General features: G+C 52.0%; 3 protein-coding genes across 5 annotated transcripts; 2 read left to right on the top strand and 1 right to left on the bottom strand.

Annotated features, from left to right (window-relative positions):
* Positions 1 to 396: 396 nt before the first annotated feature.
* On the top strand, positions 397 to 2,652 carry LRRC52 (leucine rich repeat containing 52). The gene is made up of 2 exons (XM_042819450.1): positions 397 to 1,104; positions 2,253 to 2,652. The coding sequence occupies exons 1-2, from the start codon at positions 480 to 482 to the stop codon at positions 2,504 to 2,506; spliced, it is 879 nt and encodes a 292-aa protein (XP_042675384.1). The 5' UTR covers positions 397 to 479; the 3' UTR covers positions 2,507 to 2,652.
* A 1,119-nt stretch (positions 2,653 to 3,771) lies between these two features.
* Positions 3,772 to 9,423, top strand: MGST3 (microsomal glutathione S-transferase 3). Of its 2 annotated transcripts, none has more exons than XM_042819452.1 (6): positions 3,772 to 3,824; positions 6,290 to 6,413; positions 7,053 to 7,126; positions 7,484 to 7,541; positions 8,515 to 8,587; positions 9,209 to 9,423. In XM_042819452.1, exons 2-6 carry the CDS (start codon positions 6,297 to 6,299, stop codon positions 9,316 to 9,318), a joined length of 432 nt encoding a protein of 143 aa, XP_042675386.1. In that variant the 5' UTR covers positions 3,772 to 3,824; positions 6,290 to 6,296; the 3' UTR covers positions 9,319 to 9,423. The 2 variants fall into 2 exon arrangements, with proteins under 2 accessions (XP_042675386.1, XP_042675385.1); XM_042819451.1 differs by having other exon boundaries at positions 3,795 to 3,878.
* A 220-nt stretch (positions 9,424 to 9,643) lies between these two features.
* On the bottom strand, positions 9,644 to 16,674 carry ALDH9A1 (aldehyde dehydrogenase 9 family member A1). 2 transcript variants are annotated; one of them, XR_006168928.1, is made up of 12 exons: positions 16,497 to 16,674; positions 15,988 to 16,133; positions 14,906 to 15,035; positions 14,470 to 14,604; positions 13,772 to 13,968; positions 13,107 to 13,247; positions 12,250 to 12,438; positions 11,884 to 11,971; positions 11,501 to 11,642; positions 10,881 to 10,993; positions 10,357 to 10,515; positions 9,644 to 10,247 (listed from the first exon to the last, which is right to left on the bottom strand). XR_006168928.1 is itself a non-coding variant. In XM_042819449.1 (11 exons), exons 1-11 carry the CDS (start codon positions 16,663 to 16,665, stop codon positions 10,421 to 10,423), a joined length of 1,545 nt encoding a protein of 514 aa, XP_042675383.1. In that variant the 5' UTR covers positions 16,666 to 16,673; the 3' UTR covers positions 9,644 to 10,420. The 2 variants fall into 2 exon arrangements, 1 of the variants encoding a protein (XP_042675383.1); XM_042819449.1 differs by having other exon boundaries at positions 9,644 to 10,515; positions 16,497 to 16,673.
* Between the last annotated feature and the right edge of the window lie 499 nt (positions 16,675 to 17,173).

Raw genomic sequence — 17,173 nt, 5'->3', positions numbered from 1 at the left:
AGCGGTGGCGCTGGCGGGAGGAGGGCGGGGCTTTATCAGGCTCCGCCCCCTGGCGGCCGTTAGCCGTTAGGTGGCGGGGCCGGCTGAGGAGAGTGGCGGGAAGGGCGGTGGCCGCTCGGCTGGGGCTTCGCGCCCGCAGCTGCGTGACGGCTACCGGCCTGCGCCGGGAAGGCGGGTCCGGGGCCTGCAACCGCTCGGCAAAGCCGAAAGGAGCGGTGGTTTGAAAACTTGGGTTGGCCGGAGAGCTCTCAGAGCGGCGCCCGGCTGCTGGCATCGCAGCTGTTGGCGGTGCCGTAGCGAGGCGCTCCTCCGCCCTTCTGCGCGCAGAGAGCCGCGAAGCCGGGCTCGGCTTCCAGCCGGGCAGCCTGCCAGCCTGTCAGGTGAGTCGCCGATGTAGAGCACGTCCCAGCGGACACCCGTCTCCTCAGCGTCTCCTGCCGCGGTCCCCCGGGGGCTGAGCGGTGCGGGAGCGGCGGGCCATGTCTCCCGCAGGTAGATGGCGGCCCCTGAGCCTCGTGTTCCTCTTGGGGATGGGGATGGCATCGGGGAATAGCGGCTGCCCGAGTGGGTGCAGCTGTCGGTACCTGGAGGTGAACTGCACCGGACGGCAGCTGCAGGAGTTCCCCGCAGCCATCCCGCTGGACACGAGGCAGCTGATCCTGGCGGCAAACAACGTCTCGTACCTGCCGGCGGTGGAACTGAGCTTCCTGGCGGATCTGGTGTACCTGGACTGCCGGAAGAACCTGTTGGGAGATGACCTGGATTTCACTTTCGTTGGTGTGGTCAAGCTCGTCTACCTGGACCTCAGCTTCAACAACCTGACGCAGGTCACCTTCAGCACCTTCTCACAGCTCCTCAGCCTGGTTGTGTTGAAGATCTCGGACAATCCCAACCTTGTAGCAATAGAGAAGGATGCTTTTGCCAACAACACCTGGCTGAGGCACCTGGATGTGAGCCGGACTGGTTTAACGTTCCTAGATGCCAGCACCGTCCAGGTCCTGCCCAACCTGAGGATTCTGGGGCTCTCTGACAACCTGTGGCACTGCAACTGTTCCTTTTTGGACTTCATCACCTGGATGACAGAGAGCAGTGTTCATTTTCCAGGTGAGGGCTGTGTGAGCAGGATTCCTCTCCGTTCTGTTCCTGGGTGGAATGGACAGGGCCCTCTGATCTCTTTTCATTCAGCTCACTGGGGCAGCGCCACTGCCTGTCAGCCACGCATCCCACCATCAGCTGTTGCACAAAGCACTGATCAGAGCAGCAGGGCTACACACTTTCCACCCTCAGTCACACTTGCTCACATCCTCAGGATAGTAGGGGAGGTACAAAACACCTGGCAGCAGGCTCAGGAGGTATCACTGTGCCTGTGAGTCACAGCACCCTGCAGCCACAGTGCCAAGAATGAGGAGCTGGCTCAGTGCAGATATGCTCTGGGAAAGCTATTTCTCTGAATGTCCTGCCTTTTCTCCATCTGCTCTGATCTTCTGTTGCTGTTGCAGTGTTGGTGTGTCTGTAGTGGCCAATTAGTCCCCTTTGTGATCAGTAGAAATGCCTGCAGTGCTGCTCTGTTCCTCTCTCTCCTCACCTCCCTGGAACAGCCCCTCCAGCCCTGAGCTCTCCATTGTTGATCCTGTCCTATTAGCTCAAATACTGCCTGTGTTCAGAAAGGAAAGCCAGCATCTATTATCTCACAGCCTGCACTGGAATTTGACAGGACATAGGCAGTATTTCCCTGGAACTGAATCATTCCTGAGTTTCCCCTCTCTCACAGTTGCAGGTGAAACTATGCCTAATTGCAAACCACTCCAGTTTCCAAACTTGACTCCCAGTGTGCAAGCCTTATCGCTCTAGTCTAAAAAGACCTCTTTCCCTTTAGCCTTGTCACTTAAAAAGGTGTTTGAGGCTTTAAAATAATGACAAATGCTCTTATATTGAAACAAAAGTGCTCGATCAGCATAGATGAACAGCACAGCTACTGCAGTTTGTCATAATCCAAACAGTGCCATAATCCAAACAGAAATATTTTCCTTGGAGGCACTGCCATGGAAATCACTCTGGCAGGCTGGTGGTTGTGGCTTGGCCAAAATCTGGCTGATTTCTCCTAGGCTATGAAGGGAGAAGGACATGAAGCGTGGAGCAATTTTCCAGCAGTTTAGCAAACTCCTCCATCACTTTTCTAGCAGTGATGTTTCCTGCTCACTAGTGTCTTAGACACAGGCAAAAGAGTCTTGCTTTGCTTTTTTCCTCTGCAGACGCCAACAACATCACCTGCTACACACCAGAAGCCCTTCGTGCCTTGAAGATGCCTGCAGCAGAGGTACAGCTGTACTCCAGCTGCCAGACCCACCTGCACAAGCACGACTACATTTTTCTGTGTTTCATTGGCTTCTGCATATTCTTTGCTGGCACTGTGGTGGCCTGGCTGGCTGGCATCTGTGCCGTCATCTACCAAATCCACAGTTCAAAGGAGGAGGAGGAAGAAGAGGAGAAAGATGCAGTCACTTAGGGTCAGCCCTACAAACCTTTCCGGATGCCGTCCTGGGAACTGAAGGCAGGCCCTTCTGAGTGATTTCCCAAACTTTATACGCAAATTTTTTGAAGTGAAATAAAGCCACAAGAGAAGATATTCTCTGTGCTCCAGTTTTACTCACAGTGCCACCGCTGCGTTTCTTCTTCCAGTGAGACTCAGGACTTTGGCAAAATGTTCAGTGTGAGCCACAGGAGGTGTGGACAGTGCCGTGCAGCAATCAGCAGCATTTACAATCCTGCTTTCTCACGAGACCACGGAAAAGCAGGGCCAGCATGCAGCCTGTCCTGCCACAGGGACAGGTCCCAGCAGCCAGGGAGCTCACCAGGGCCTTTTTGGCCACACTGGGGCAGCCTAGATAGCTTACTTCTGCTACAGGGAATCTGAGAGCCTCTGCTGTGGAAAGGCAGAACAGAGAGGTTCAGAGCAGGTCTTCTGTGGGCCTGGGATCCCACTGGGTCCTTCTTGCTTCTCCATCCTACCTGTTACAGCAGAAGACACCACCAGTCCCCCTATACTTCCACCGTTCTGTGAGCATTTACAGAACCAAGTTTTGTGTCGCATAACCCTAGAAGTGACTTTATTTTGAATGTAAGAAATACCTCTCACATGCAATCCAAGCGTTCTTGGAGATGGCTTGTGTTTCCGTCCCAAGTCCCAGGGCTGCACGTTCAGGGCAGAACAAAGGGAGGTGTAAATAAGATCCTTCATATCACTAGCACAGGTAATTGCCAGGAGTGGTGTCTGCTTACATGAACAAGTGCAGTGGCTCCACGTGTGAAGCACTGGCTTCTCATCCGAAACCATCTGGATCTGATGGAGGAAAAGGGAAAAGCAGGATTTTAGCAGGCACGGTATAAATTGATACGCCGTTAATACAGCCATTAAACTGTGGCGGGTCTGCCGACTGCGAATCAAAGCTGAAATCCTAGGACCACAGAATAGTTTAGGTTGGAAGAGACCTTAAAGATCCTCACCCCATGGGCTGGCTGCTCCCAGCTCAGCTGCTCGGCGCACATTAATGGCGTGGGGGCACTTCCAGGGATGGGGCACCCACAGCTCCGGGCAGCAGCGCCGGCGCTTTTTATTATTTAGAGTGCATGGCAGAGATAGGAAGGGACACACAGCACACAAAACGCGCCCTCGCCCCCATACAAAGTCCAGCCGTTCTCCCCCGGCCAATCCCCCTCTCGCAGCCCGGCGCGCTGCGCCCCGCCTGGGGGCGCGGCCAGACCCGGCCCGGCCCGGCCCCGCTCCGCCCCGCGGCGTCCCGGGCTGCTCTGCGCCGCAGGCTGTGGTGAGTGCGGGCCGGGCTGCTGCCGCGGAGCGTAGCGGGGCTTCCGGGAGTTCGGTAGGCTGATGTCTGAGCGTGGTGAAATGGGGGAAAAATAGAGCCGGTGCGGGGGAACCACCCCCCCCCCACCAGGCGGGACAAAGGGCTCTGCAGGCTGGGTTGGAAGGCTGGGCTGGTGGTGCGATCAGAACCCGAGCGTGGCTCTGCACGGGGAGGCTTCGTTAGCTCTGCTGATTCATAACAGTTGCGATTATAGTTGGTTACGTATGAATATAGGATTAAAGTGCCTACAGGAAAGCTGGGGAGGGACTTTTTATAAAGGCAGGAAGCGACAGGATGAGGGAAAATGGCTTTAAACTGGAAGAGGATAGATTTAGACTAGGTGTGAGAAAGAAATTCTTTACTGTGATGATGGTGAGACACTGGCACAGGTTGCCCAGCGAGGTTGTGAATGCCCCCTCCCTGGAACATTCAAAACCAGGCTGGATGGGGCTGCAAGCAACATGGTCTGGTGGGAGGCATTCCTATCTAGAGCAAGAGGGGTGGAACTAGATGGTCTTAAAGTTCCCTTCCGACCCAGACCGTTCTGTGATTCTATATGCAGCAAACCTGGGAAGAATTGTTGCTGGGAGCACATTTGCATTCCTCAGCCTGTGCTGTGTCATGCTCCGGTGTCCCTCGGCTGTGTGGGTCCAGCCCGAGCCATTGCTGCGTGGAGGATAAAAATTGAGGCTTGTGCAGGGCAGCAGTACTTGTCAGCAGAGTCCTTGCAGCTGTGGACAAAGGTTGCTGAGCTGCAAAAGCATCAGGAAGCAGCCACAAGGCGTGCAGACAGGGAACTGAAAGTCATGATGACTTTGATTTGCTTTAGCTTCAGGTTACAGGAGCACAGGCTTACTGTTTGGCTTTAGATCAGTAGCACGAGTAGCACTCTGTAACGTCTGGCTGAATGCTTACTGCAACCGAACGGTGCTTTTTGCTACCAACACAAAAGATAAAATCCCAACTTACAGCTTTATGAAAGCAAAAGGCTTTGTCCTTGCTGCTGAGGCCAAGGACAAGCGTGGAATGTGAAGGGGGAAGTAAAACAACTGACCTGTTCTGCCAGGTCAGGCAATGTCCCACACCTTCTATGTGCCATCCCTAAGGTGGTCGCTTCTTTTACATGTGGGTGCAGCTGATATATTTTGATTACTTAAGGCTTTCCAGCATTCTTATTAATAATTCTTCACCAAACTGCACGTGGACAAAACCAGCAGGTTTCTTCTTGCTCCACCAGCCATAATCTTTTTGCAGTTAAGAGGTAAAAACCTTTGCTCCCTGAAAGGAGCAATGCTCCTTGCCCTGCAAGGAGCATTGGTGCTGTTGCAATAGGAGGGCTGGCTGCACTGCTTCCTTGTTGAGGTGTGATTTCCCCCACACTGTCAGATTGTGCTGCTGGGACAGTGCCAGAGGCACCAAAGCCTTGCATCACTGAAATAGGCTCTGGTTAAAGATTAATTTCCAACTTGTCTCTCATTCCCACATCATGCCCGGTCTTCACCTTGAATTTATGGCAATGGCTTGTGTTTGCAGCATCCTTTAGTGGGGAATTACGTAGGTCTAATTCCTATTGAATGAAAAAACATCTTTGCTTTGTTCTGAGTCTCTGCCCTGGCTGTATTTGGTGACCTCTAGTTCCACTGTCGGAAGTGAACCAGCAGTTTCTGTCCACCTTCTCTAGCTTTTAGACTTTTTGAATACAACCTTGTTTGTCTGCTCTCTTTATCCCAGAGTCTTGGCTTGCTGGGTTGTTTCCCACATAGAAGCTGTTGTAGATATTTGAACATCTGACCCATTCCCATTTTTGCTCTAAGCTTTATAGGGTGGTGGGACAAGAACTGGCCACGCTACTCAAGCTGGAGTTAAACGAGCTTCACACAGTGACATAATCAGATTTGCTGACCTGGTCTCTAATCTGACTGTGGAGTCATTTCTGCAAGTGCAGGTCCTGCCTGCATCCTGAGCACAGGACGGGATGAGTTACAGCAGCGCCCACCACCTCTCCTTGATTTCAGGCAGCACGAGGACCAGGCTGCAGGAAGGGAGGAGCCTTCGGTGCATTAGAGAGGACAGGAGTGCCATGGGATGGGGTCAGACAGCCAGAGCTGATGGGATCTGTAGGGGTCTCCAAGCCAGAGGCCAGACTAGAGACCTCTGCCACTGCCCACCCACGCTTACTGATTTTAGAGCCCTAAAAAAAATCCCTGATGGGACCTAAGCAGGGAACCCTTGCTTTGTGCTGTTTTACACCCTGCAGACACCCAAAGGTAAAAATTCCCTGACAGTTTATCCTTTTCTTCAGCCAGTTCTTGTGCTAGGATAACTCTCAGCAATTGTTAGGCCCAGGCACGTACACACGCACACTTCTGCATGTGTTGAGCTCCAGTCACACCCTGCAATAGTAACGGGCTCTCTTTTTCTCCCAGCACCAAGATGGCTGTTCTCTCCAAAGAGTATGGCTACGTGATCCTGACAGGGGCTGCCAGCTTCGTCTTGGTGATGCATCTCGCTGTGAACGTGGGGAAGGCACGCAAGAAATACAATGTGGAGGTGAGTCCCCCTTTTTAGCCTCAAGCAGAGGGACCAGGGACATCACAGCCTGTCTGCAGAGGGGCCCCAGCCAGCCAGCTTTATTGCTCCTTCTCTTTTTTTTTCCCTTCCCCAACCCAGAAGGGCGTACAGCCCTTGCCTGCCTTAGCTGCACCTCTGTAGATAAGTGTGGTGACACCTTGGTTATTTTGGGTTGACCCGCTGACTCCTCCTGCCCCACAGTGTGAGTGCAGAAGGGATGAAGCTGGCATTCTAGCTCTCCAGACTGGAGCAGACAAGGCAGAAATCAGGGTTTGGCAGATAAGATGCTTGGCACTGAGCCGAGACAGCTGAAATCACAAGACTTTCAGCTTCGGAAACTATGATGAGCAAGAAACCACACGGCCTTTCTCCCTGCAGAGAAGACAGACGTGATGTTAGGAACAAGGGCATCTCAATGGAACACAAGCATACAGGGAGCAAAGCAGTTTCACACAAGGAGCTGTGGGCAGGGAGTCAGGCTCTAACTTGCCACAGCAAGTCAGTTCTCCAAGCAGCAGCACAGCACTGTGCTCCCTGAGGAGATGCAGCATGTGCACCGTGCTGCTGGAGGAGGCTGGCTGCACTTGCCTATCTTCTGCTCTTGGCTTTCTTTGGCAGTATCCAACCATGTACAGCACGGATCCTGAGAATGGGAAAATATTCAACTGCATCCAGCGTGCGCACCAGAACACGTGAGTACCACGTGTGAGTTTGTACTGCCACAGCTAACAGGAGCTAGGCTGCAGTGCTACAGCAAAGGGTGCTGGGAGGAACAACTGGTTTAGCTGGTGGTAGGCTGTATTTAGCAGTGGGTCAAGGCACAAAGTGGAAAAGAGCGGATGGGTGGCCTCAGACAGAGCTGAAGTCTATGGAAGTCTGTGCGTGCTGCACTTCATTTTGTGCCTCAATTTCTGGCCACAGCATGGAGCATGAAGACTAACAAGTCAGGCCCATCAAGTACCCTGGCGGGGGATGTTTGCAACTGCATTTCTAGATGTTCTCTTTGTAGGCCACTTGAAGACGAGTATAACATTCTTTCTTATTTTCAGACTGGAAGTTTACCCTTCCTTCCTGTTCTTCTTAGCCATCGGTGGAATCTACCACCCGGTAAGTGACTGTGGCATTCAGGTCCACACAACTGAACTTACTCTGTGACTCAGAGCAGGCACGAAGCCAAGCTCACCCAGCTGAAGGCAGCCAGGCTGTTTCCTAACCCCACCTCATTCCACAGCCATGCCTCTCCTGAAAACGCAGTGGAACCACAAGTACTTTCACCACTGATGCTTCAGCCAGTAAGCCTCTTTCCTCCCCATAAGGGTTCTTTGTCAGACAAACTGAAGCATCCACAGCCTCCAATCTGCAAGTGAGGAGTGTCCACACAACCTTGTCTGGTTCTCTCAAGCCTGCAGGACTAATCAGCAGCTGTTTTTATAGAGGGTGGGAACCTTTCACCTCCTTTTAAACGCACACTTTAAAGAAGAGTTTGTCTGATAAGAATAGCTGAGGAACATTTCAATCTTCCCACCCACTTTCACCACCAAAGGAAGCATGTGAAGGATGATTTAAAAAAAAAAAAAACCTAGATTGTTTTAAAATGAAAGATGTAGAATACTTTTGAGGAGGCAGGCATGTGGGAGAGACTAAAGCCAGCAGATTTTCTTCACCACCGACAGACAAATCAGGTTCTTCTTGAAAGTTTCTTTTCAGAAAGGAAAGGAAGGAGCATTAAGTAAATCTAGCAAACTGATGTCACATTGCATCATGCTCTAAATGAAGAGGCAGTGTGGAAGTCCTCCTGCTGCAGGTGTTGCAAACACATACACCTGCTTGCAGCAACAAAGCAGGACTTGGGAAGGCTCTGCAGCACAGCACCATAGGTGTCATGAAAGCGATTCCATCCAACTCACTGTGGCTTCCACTATCAGCCACACACCTCTCCCAGGCTGACTCCTAGTTGTTGTAGCAGGGCCAGGACCCACGTTGTAGTTTGTGGTCACTCCTTGAAGCAGGGCTGCTCTAACAGCTGAGCAGGTGCAAGCAGCAAGTCTCCACAACTTTAATGCTTCTCCTTTCTCTCCAGCGGATTTCCGCAGGGCTCGGCATTGCCTGGATCCTTGGCAGACTCCTGTATGCCCACGGATACTACACAGGAGGTGGGTCTTTACCCTGTAGAACAGAAGGTGCTTAGAAACTAAAGCCTCCTCCTGTGATGTCTGGGCTCTTTTCTCCAGTTCCTGCCAAACAGGCAGCATAAAGCTTCCAGTCACAGTGCAGGTCCACAAACTGCTACCTCTGCATTGTGTTTTTCGTGCTGTTAGTAAGAGCACTACTTTAATAACAGACACAGACAGAGGGCAGCTGCACAGCACAAGCTGGTAGCTGCCGTTGTGCCCAGATTAATCTCTAGGTCCTGCTCCCTCTTTCAGGATAGGCTAATCTTTGATGGTATTTTTGACTATTGCACACACATTCCCTGCCCAAGGGGAAGGAGCCTGACTCCAAGTATGTTAGGCCACTACTTGCACCGTGACTTGAAACAAACCGCACTAGGGGGGATGAATAACGTGGGGCATCTGACTTTGCACTGCACTTGGTTCTGGTCTGCCACACGCAGAGCAGTGTCCCAGCCTTCCTTTCTGAAGGTCTGCGAAAGCTAAATACACTTGTATTAACTCAAGTGCTGGGAAGGTGGAAGCAGCCCTGCAGTGCTGGGAGTAGCCTGGCTGAGAAAGCTGGCTACTGTTGTTGAACTGACAAGACGTGTCCTTTTCCAGAGCCAAAAAATCGAAGGAGAGGGGCCATTGGTTCAGCTGCACTCATTGGGCTGGTGGGCACAGGTGTGTATTCAGCTTTCCGGCACCTTGGTTGGATCTGCCCGGACTAACTGACCATCATCATGGCTGCCTGGGAAACCAGAGGGATTTCTTGTAGAACATTTCATTGCCTGTTTTTTTTCCCTCCTCATTCAATAAAATGAAGTTGTCAGTTCTGCACTTTCATTCTGAAGTTACAGAGGGCCAGCTAAAGAAGTCTGGCAGAAAACCAGCACGATTCTGATTTTATGGGACCGATCAGGCAGGGATGCTCCAGCTTTTCTGACTTTGGTGAATGAAAAGCAATCCTATAAACCATTTGTTTAACCTATCCAGCAACAGCCCAGTTGACACTCAAATCCTTTTTCTGGACTCCTCACATCATGTACTCTCCAATAAGATTTTCCAAACAGAGTTAGTATTTATTTGATTGCTACAAAAGAAAAGATGTGAGCAAACATTAAAATTTGCTATTTTGTCATCACAGAATTACCATGTTTATAAAGGAAGGCCCAGAGAAAGGAAATCAAACAGCTTTTGATTAAGACAGGCAGCAATCTGTCTCATGTTAGAGCTCACTATCATTCTTGTTACGCTGTGCACTGTGTGTGGAGGCTATCTGCAGCAGTGCCTGTTGAAGCAGCATCAGCTCACCATCCCCACAGTATTGTGAGGCACACATAAAAGACACAGAACTGATGTTCACAAGTGTGCTAGAGAAACAAATCCTAACCTAAGGCTTTTACACAGTCAGAGAAAACACAAAGCCAAGAGCTACTGGATGTTAACGTGCCTGAGAGCTTTTACGTGTACTGAGCAGGGTCATACTTGCTTAGAAGCCAGAACTGCAATTAACTAAGGGTGGAGGACAACAGCATCCAAGGTGCACTGGGTGAAGCAGCCTGGGCTAGGCCTCTGCCCCTGCCAAGCCTCTGGTAGCTGCAGGTGCTGCTGCTGAAAGCCAGGTCACTGTCTCCTGGTCTGAGGTCCACATCTTCCACTAGAGAACACAGAGGAGGCCCACAGACCGAGCTGTGTGTGTACGCTGCCCTTGCAGAAGCAGGATGGCTAAGAGCTGCTCTCATTCTGCCCCACTCCCAGGCACTTACAATTTTAGGGCACTTTACTGCTGTGTAAATGATCCACATTTCTCCTCAGATGGCCTCAGAGCCACTAAAACACGGATTCCACATCACCCATCTCCACGCAGACAGTCTTCAGCTGCGAGTAATACTCGATGGCTGCCCGCCCGTTCTCTCTGCCAAATCCTGCAGGGACAGGGCAGAAGTGAGTGCAACAGGCAGTGCCAAGCACCACTCATAACCAGCACACAGCCATGCTGGGGAGAACACAAGCCACACTCAAAGCACAAGTGCAGCACACCTCATGGCAGCACTCCCGACCAAGAACTGGATGAGCTTAGCAGCAAGGAAGGCTGTGTATATTAAAGCTCACCTCTGTGCTCACTCTGTACAAAGCTGTGAACCCTTCCACAGCTTCCCTTTCATTTCCCGGTGTGGTATCCGTGCCTTAGAGGCAATCACTGTGCCTGTCTGCCCCAGCAACAGGCTGCTCACATCTGCCATCACAGACATACAGAAGCTGAGTCCAGGGAAGGCCAAGCATTGCTCACCTGATGACTTGTATCCCCCGAAAGGCAGCTCCACAGGGCTGATGTTGTAGTTGTTAATGAAGCACATCCCAGCCTTGAGAGCAGCCACGACCCTGTGAGCCTTCTGGATATCCCTGCAGAAAAACGGCAGCTCAGCTGCAGCCCTTTCACCCCCTTATCCCCGAGACCCCCAGCAGGTTGCAGTGGTTTTTAGAGCCCAGCTTGCCCTACTCAGAGGATACAACACCTAATTCCCAAGGACACTCAGCACGATACTTCATTTGAGAGGGCAAGACAAGGACACCAGCAAAGCAGACTCCGGCAAGCAGCCAAGAGCCATCTTTGCACACATTCAGCAGCACGGCAGGCTCCTGGTGAACGTCTCCTGGAGGTGCAGGCAGGCAGGCAGCTGGCCAAGTGCAGGCTGGAAGGAGCCTGAAGAACAGCTGGGCCCACCTAACCTTCTCAGGAAAAAACAGGAGGAGATACGCAGTCATTTAAGAAGTTCCCTTCTAGCATTGTCTTGCTACAGCTTTCCTGGAGGAGGATATCCATGCCCATGCCAAACACTGTGAGAGGAACATCAAGTTGCTGCAGCATTTCTCTACTCCTCCCCTCCCTAGACCGCTTCCCAGCTGTACCTGGTAAAGACACCGCCTGCCAGGCCAAATTTGGTGTTGTTGGCTCTCTCCACAACCTCCTCCTCTGTATCAAATGGCAGAATGGACATGACAGGCCCAAAGATCTCTTCCTGCACACACGTCATGTCGTCTCTGCAGTTCCCTGGAAGCATGGCAGCATTCAGAAGGAAGTTAGTGGCAGAGCCTGTGCATTCTGCAACCCACAGAGCCTTCGAGACAGCACTCAGCACTACACAGCTGCTGCTCCAGGTTCCACAGCTACCTCTGGTACACCTGTAGAAGTGCCTGCCCACACCACAGGCATTCAGAAATATAGGCACACAGCTTCATCTAGAAGAAACTCAGCAACATGCACACAATGCCACTAACAGGAAGGATCATACCTAACACGCATGGTTGCATGTAGAAGCCATTCTTCAGCTTCGGGTCATCTGGTACATACAGGTCTCCCCCGCACAACACCTGAGCACCCTGAAAGAGAGGCAAGCAGAAAGTAGGCAGGCATGTCCATGGCATCCTGCCCAGCTGTTGCAGCTCTGTCCGGCCAATGCTCGCTGCCAGATTTACTCTCCCATCCAAGGAACCACATCAGGGCCTCCTCTGGTGCCTCTCCAGGTCAGGTATGCTGATGGAGCATCACTAGCAGATCAGGGCTTTCATTCACACTTCCTCTTTTCCAGCCCAGTCTGCTTGTCTGGAAAGAACAGGAGACATTTGAGGGCTGACACAAGGCAGCATCACAATCTCACCTGCTCCTTTGCCTGCTTTATAAAGCGCTGGACACGTTCCAGGTGGGGCCGGTTGATGAGGGCTCCCATCCGTGTGTCTTCCTGAAGTGGGTCTCCAACTTTGATTTTCTGGGTGCGTTTCACCACCTCCTTTGTGAAGGTGTCCAGTATTTTCCTCTCCACAAACACCCGCGTGCCATTGCAGCACACCTGGAATACAGAGCAAGCTGCTCAGAACACAGCACTTTGCAGTCTTTCATGCACGGGTCCTGCTACAGACTCTCAGAAAAGGCCCTTCACAGCTGCTAAAAAACAGCCAGCTTGACCTGGGGACAGTGAAGTTCCAGGGACAGCAGACAATTCTGCTCCTGACTGCATGGGACAGTCTATTCTGGATACAGCTCTACTGATGCCACCAGGTGGCTATAGTGTGTCACCAGCAGATAAGCTGACTGTTCAGTTCCCAGAGATAAAACACGTACACAGTTTGCCAACAAAACCTGCAGAAAACATGAAGAACCCAAACTTGGGGCCAACAGAGCCCCAGAAAGGTATGGCTCAGCATACTGGACTGGGACCTGCTCCCTCTCCAGAGAAAACTGCTTCTGAACTCTGTGCTCCAAAGTGGAACCCAGGGCACAGGAGTAGTTGCTCTGAGCTGGGTACTGGGTGCCAGAGAGGCTCCACTTCAGGGAAAATGGTACAGGTGTCCATGCCCTGCTGGGACACCCTGCACTGGAGGTTCCTCTGTGGCACTGCACAGGGAGATGCGTGGCAAGATAGCAGCTTCAGGGCATCCCTCACTACAGAAGGACAGGTTGGCTACCTCGACAGCTGTCTCTGGTCCCAAACCACAGCCTTGCCCCATGGATACACACCTCTCCCTGTGTGAGGAAGTTGGCCATGAGGGCTCCATTCACGGCATTCTCCAGGGAACAGTCTGAAAAGATTATAAGGGGGGATTTGCCCCCCAGCTCCAAGGTCACTGGTTTGATCCCTTTAGCTGCCATCTCCATGATCTGATAAGGACAAAGACACAAGTGATGCACGGCCAACAAGGAGGCTGCAGGGAGGGTTCAAAGGGCAACATTTCCCTTTTTCTCAAACCTCAATTTATTTGTAAAATATTTTTAGGAACGTTTCATTTGATTAGACTAAATGGAGGGTGGGAAATTCACAGAAAATAGGCTACTTCTAAAACCAGCAGGCTGCACGCAGTCCAGCTGAACTATCACTGCCTGAAACGTTCACACATTTTCCCAGCTGGTTCATGCAGCCTCCTCCCCATATGGATGCCCACTTTATCAACTCAGAGTCCTCAAGTGAACGAATGAAGACAGCCAAGGGTTCGCTCTGAAAGCCCTAAGTGCTTGAGCTCATGCCCAGTGCACTAACTGGGACTCCAGCATAACACTTCAAGCTCCTTGCTTGTCCCCAGGCGTGCCAACTCACACCATATCCTTACACTCCTCACACACATCAAGCTCCCCAGCACACCAGGAAGGCTGGTGCACAACCCCTCGTGTTCCCCCCAGGTTCCCACCTTGACACCAGTGGGCACACTGCCAGTGAAAGAGATTTTGGCCACATCTGGGTGGTGGCAGAGGAACTGTCCTGTGGCCGCTCCACCCTGCACCACATTGAAGAGACCCTTAGGAGCACCAGCCTCTGTGAAGATCTCTGCCAACTTCAGCACAGAAATGGGGGTAAAAGGAGAGGGCTTGAAGACCATAGCGTTGCCTAAGGGAACCCAGACAGAAGCAAGGTGGGTTAACAACCAAAGTGCTTACGGAAAAAAAGCCAGACGAAAAACCCACCCAATACAATGAATTTGTTTCTGCTGATGTCAAAAATCTCTCCACCAAAGAGAGGAGGAAACATTTTTAGCTGAACTCTCTGCAATCAAAGAATGGAGAGAACTGCATCTCCTGTTGGGAAAGGCTGGGGAGATGGGGATGTTGGTCCTGTACTGCAGACATTTCCGGAGACATTTGTCCCTGGTACACAGCCAAGCCATCAGTCTCTTTCCTGATGCACTCACTCCCCCTCAGCATCTGTCAGATTCACATTTCCTGTCCGCCTTTCCTGAAGGCTCTGCAAATCCTTCAGTGCCTCCTTCAAAGCAATCTCAGGGTCTGTAACTCCACCCCCCAAATCACTCTCCCCCACAGAATCCCCCGGCATCAAAGAGAAGCTTGAGTAGGCAGAAGGTCTGAAAGAGATCCGCTTTAGGGTCATTACCGCATGCCAGGGCTGGGGCAGACTTCCAGCAGGCAATCTGGAAGGGGTAATTCCAGGCTCCAATCCCTACACACACACCCAGGGGCTCCCTGCGAGTGTACCCAAAGGATCCCCCAGGAAGCTGGATGTGTTCACCTGCAAAGAGGACAAACAGACAGAAGTAAGAGAAGAACAAAGCCCCTTCCAGTTCAGTTAGAGCCCCTGAGGTTAGATCTCAAACTGGAAACAGACACAGCTTTTATGCCCAGCAAGCTCACAGGTGTGTCAGGGCCCACAGAACACAGTAGCATTAAGTAAAGATCTCTGAAAATACTCCAGCATCTTCAGAAAAAGCATCTCTTAGAGAAACCAACACCAAAGGTGCTCTTGTACAGCAGAAGTTAACCGAGGAACACCAGAACAAAAAGTAAAGAGCAAACTCCAATAAAGTTCTCACCGGCCAGAGATCCTGCCAGCCCTGCGTAATACTCCAGGCACTGCCAGGATATGTCAATATCCACTCTGGCTTCAAAGATGGATTTCCCATTGTTGATGGTTTCCAAGGTGGCAATTTCATCTCTCCTTTCCTGGGAGGATAACACCACAATGATTACACATCAAAGAAGCCCATAGTAGCAGTCCACAAGGAGCTTCCCACAACTCTGCACAACTCTGAGGCTCTGCCTCAAGCTATCACCATCCCTAAAATGTACATTCCCAACTACCATTAATCAATTTTCCAATGGCGACTGATCACAGGTGAATGCCAGACAGCTGCTGGGTTCACTGCTCCTGCAGTCTTGCTTAACAGCTCTGCTTATCTAAAAGATTAGCAAACCTGAACAGAGAAGACAGATGGTAAACAGTGATTGGAATGCACAGAAATAAGGTGGAGGAAAGAGCAAACAGCAAGATCTAAATAGATCCAGAGGACTCAGTGAAGGACAGCAAAACAAAGCAGCTGGGAAGCGTCCTTTAGCAGACTGTATCCCAGGCAGAAACATTCCCTGCTGTGGAAGTCTGTCAGAAGCAGAAGTTTGACTGAAAGAGAAAACAGTTCTCATTGCATACACAGTGGGGAGAGGTTTGGTTTCTTACCAATGTCTTGATGGGGACTAATTTTGACATCTAAGAACGTGCTATCTCACAAATGAGTTTGTTATGAAGCCAGCATATCTGTACCCTCTGGTTCTCATGTGTTTATCTGGTGGTTTTTTATTGCTAAAGAAAGACACTCCAGTCACGACAGCAGGGTCTGTCAAGCTGAAAGTTCAAGAATGTGTCAGTTACGCAACTTCAGCTTGGAAAATGCATGCCTTGCAATATCTGCACTGGATGGCTTCAGCTTTATGTCTTCTCACAGAGCAAAGCAGGGAAGAAGCTATAGGACACACCGCACGATAAGACCAAGCGCCCTGCCCAAAGCATCCCACTATCTGCTGGGCAAAGGTAGCTTTCAGCTCCTGCGTTCCATTGGAGCTCCTGGAGGGGGACAGAGGGTCAGAGGCAGCTGGGTGCACACAAAGCCCCGTGCAGTACCCGGATGAGCCTGGCAGCCTCCAGCAGCACGCGGCAGCGCTCCATGCCCGACATGCGGCTCCATGTCTGGAAGGCACTCTTGGCGCTCTGCACGGCCAGGTCCACCTCCTTCTCCCCGGAGCACAGCAGCTTGGTTATCACTCGACCTAGGCACGTTGTAAACACAAAACAAGAAGTAAATCCCAGCAAAACAAGGCTTATCTTGCAGCAAAAGCCCAAGATCTCAGTCTCACCAGAGAGCTTCACGGCTCCCACCCAAACCCACTCGGTCGTGGAGAAGCTCTGCAGCTCGGGGGTGAAACCCAAAGCCTGCCCTCCTTCACAACCACATTCCGGCCGCTCATCAGCTCCAATCTCTGCAGGTTTCTTCTTGAGCTCGTTACCCTCCCACCACCAGCACCAGGACCCGTCGTCACACACAGCTACGCCGCCTGTCTTGTGCCGACCCATCCTACCCCCCTCGAGGCAAATGAACGAGTTAACCCCGAAGAAGTTCGGGCAGCACGTACCCGTGGCCGGCTCGTACACATCCTCGGTCTGCCGGCCGTCAACGGGTTCCACGCGGCCGCCCGCCCGGTAGTTGAGGGGCTGCTGCAGAGAGAAGCTGCCGGTGGCGGTGCTCATGGCAAGGCGGGGCTGCAGGCGGCAGAGCCGGGGCAGGAGGAACGCCAGCACCATGGGACGGCAGCGCGCACCGCCACGCCGACAGGGGGCTCCACGACGGCAAGCGGCTCCGCCCCGCGCCTGCGCACTGAACCCGCCACGTCTCCGGCGGTTGAGCGCCCCCTAGCGGCTCGGAGGAGACACCAGCGCTGATCAGCGCAGCAGCGCCACCCAGCGGTAGCGGCACGGCTCCGGCTGCCCCTGCCGTGCAGGGTGCGCAGGTGGTTTGTTTTTAATTTCTTTCCCCCTTTCTATTTGGTGGATTTTTTGCAATTCAGTAGTAAAAGCTGCTCCTCTCTGGTTGCTGGGATTAGCGATTCCCACTGCACTGCTGCATCAAGCTGCTGACAGCAGGAAGCAACCTGCTTCCAGCACCGCAACAAGCCCTGGTTTGTTGGTAACTTCGAGAGAAGCGCACTGCAAAAGCAGGGGATGTGCTGAGACAGGGTTCTGGTTCACCACCGGGAAGCCCCTGCACAGCACAGCTCTCCACTCATTATGGTGCCTCACTCGTTCACGCAGG

This window comes from Centrocercus urophasianus, unplaced genomic scaffold (genome assembly GCF_019232065.1).
Source record: "Centrocercus urophasianus isolate 14NV4802_14NV808 unplaced genomic scaffold, USGS_Curo_1.0 seq_18, whole genome shotgun sequence".
NCBI classification, from domain to species: Eukaryota; Metazoa; Chordata; class Aves; order Galliformes; family Phasianidae; genus Centrocercus; species Centrocercus urophasianus.
Note: the sequence above shows the minus strand (reverse complement) of the source record. Positions and strands in the feature narration are given on the sequence as shown.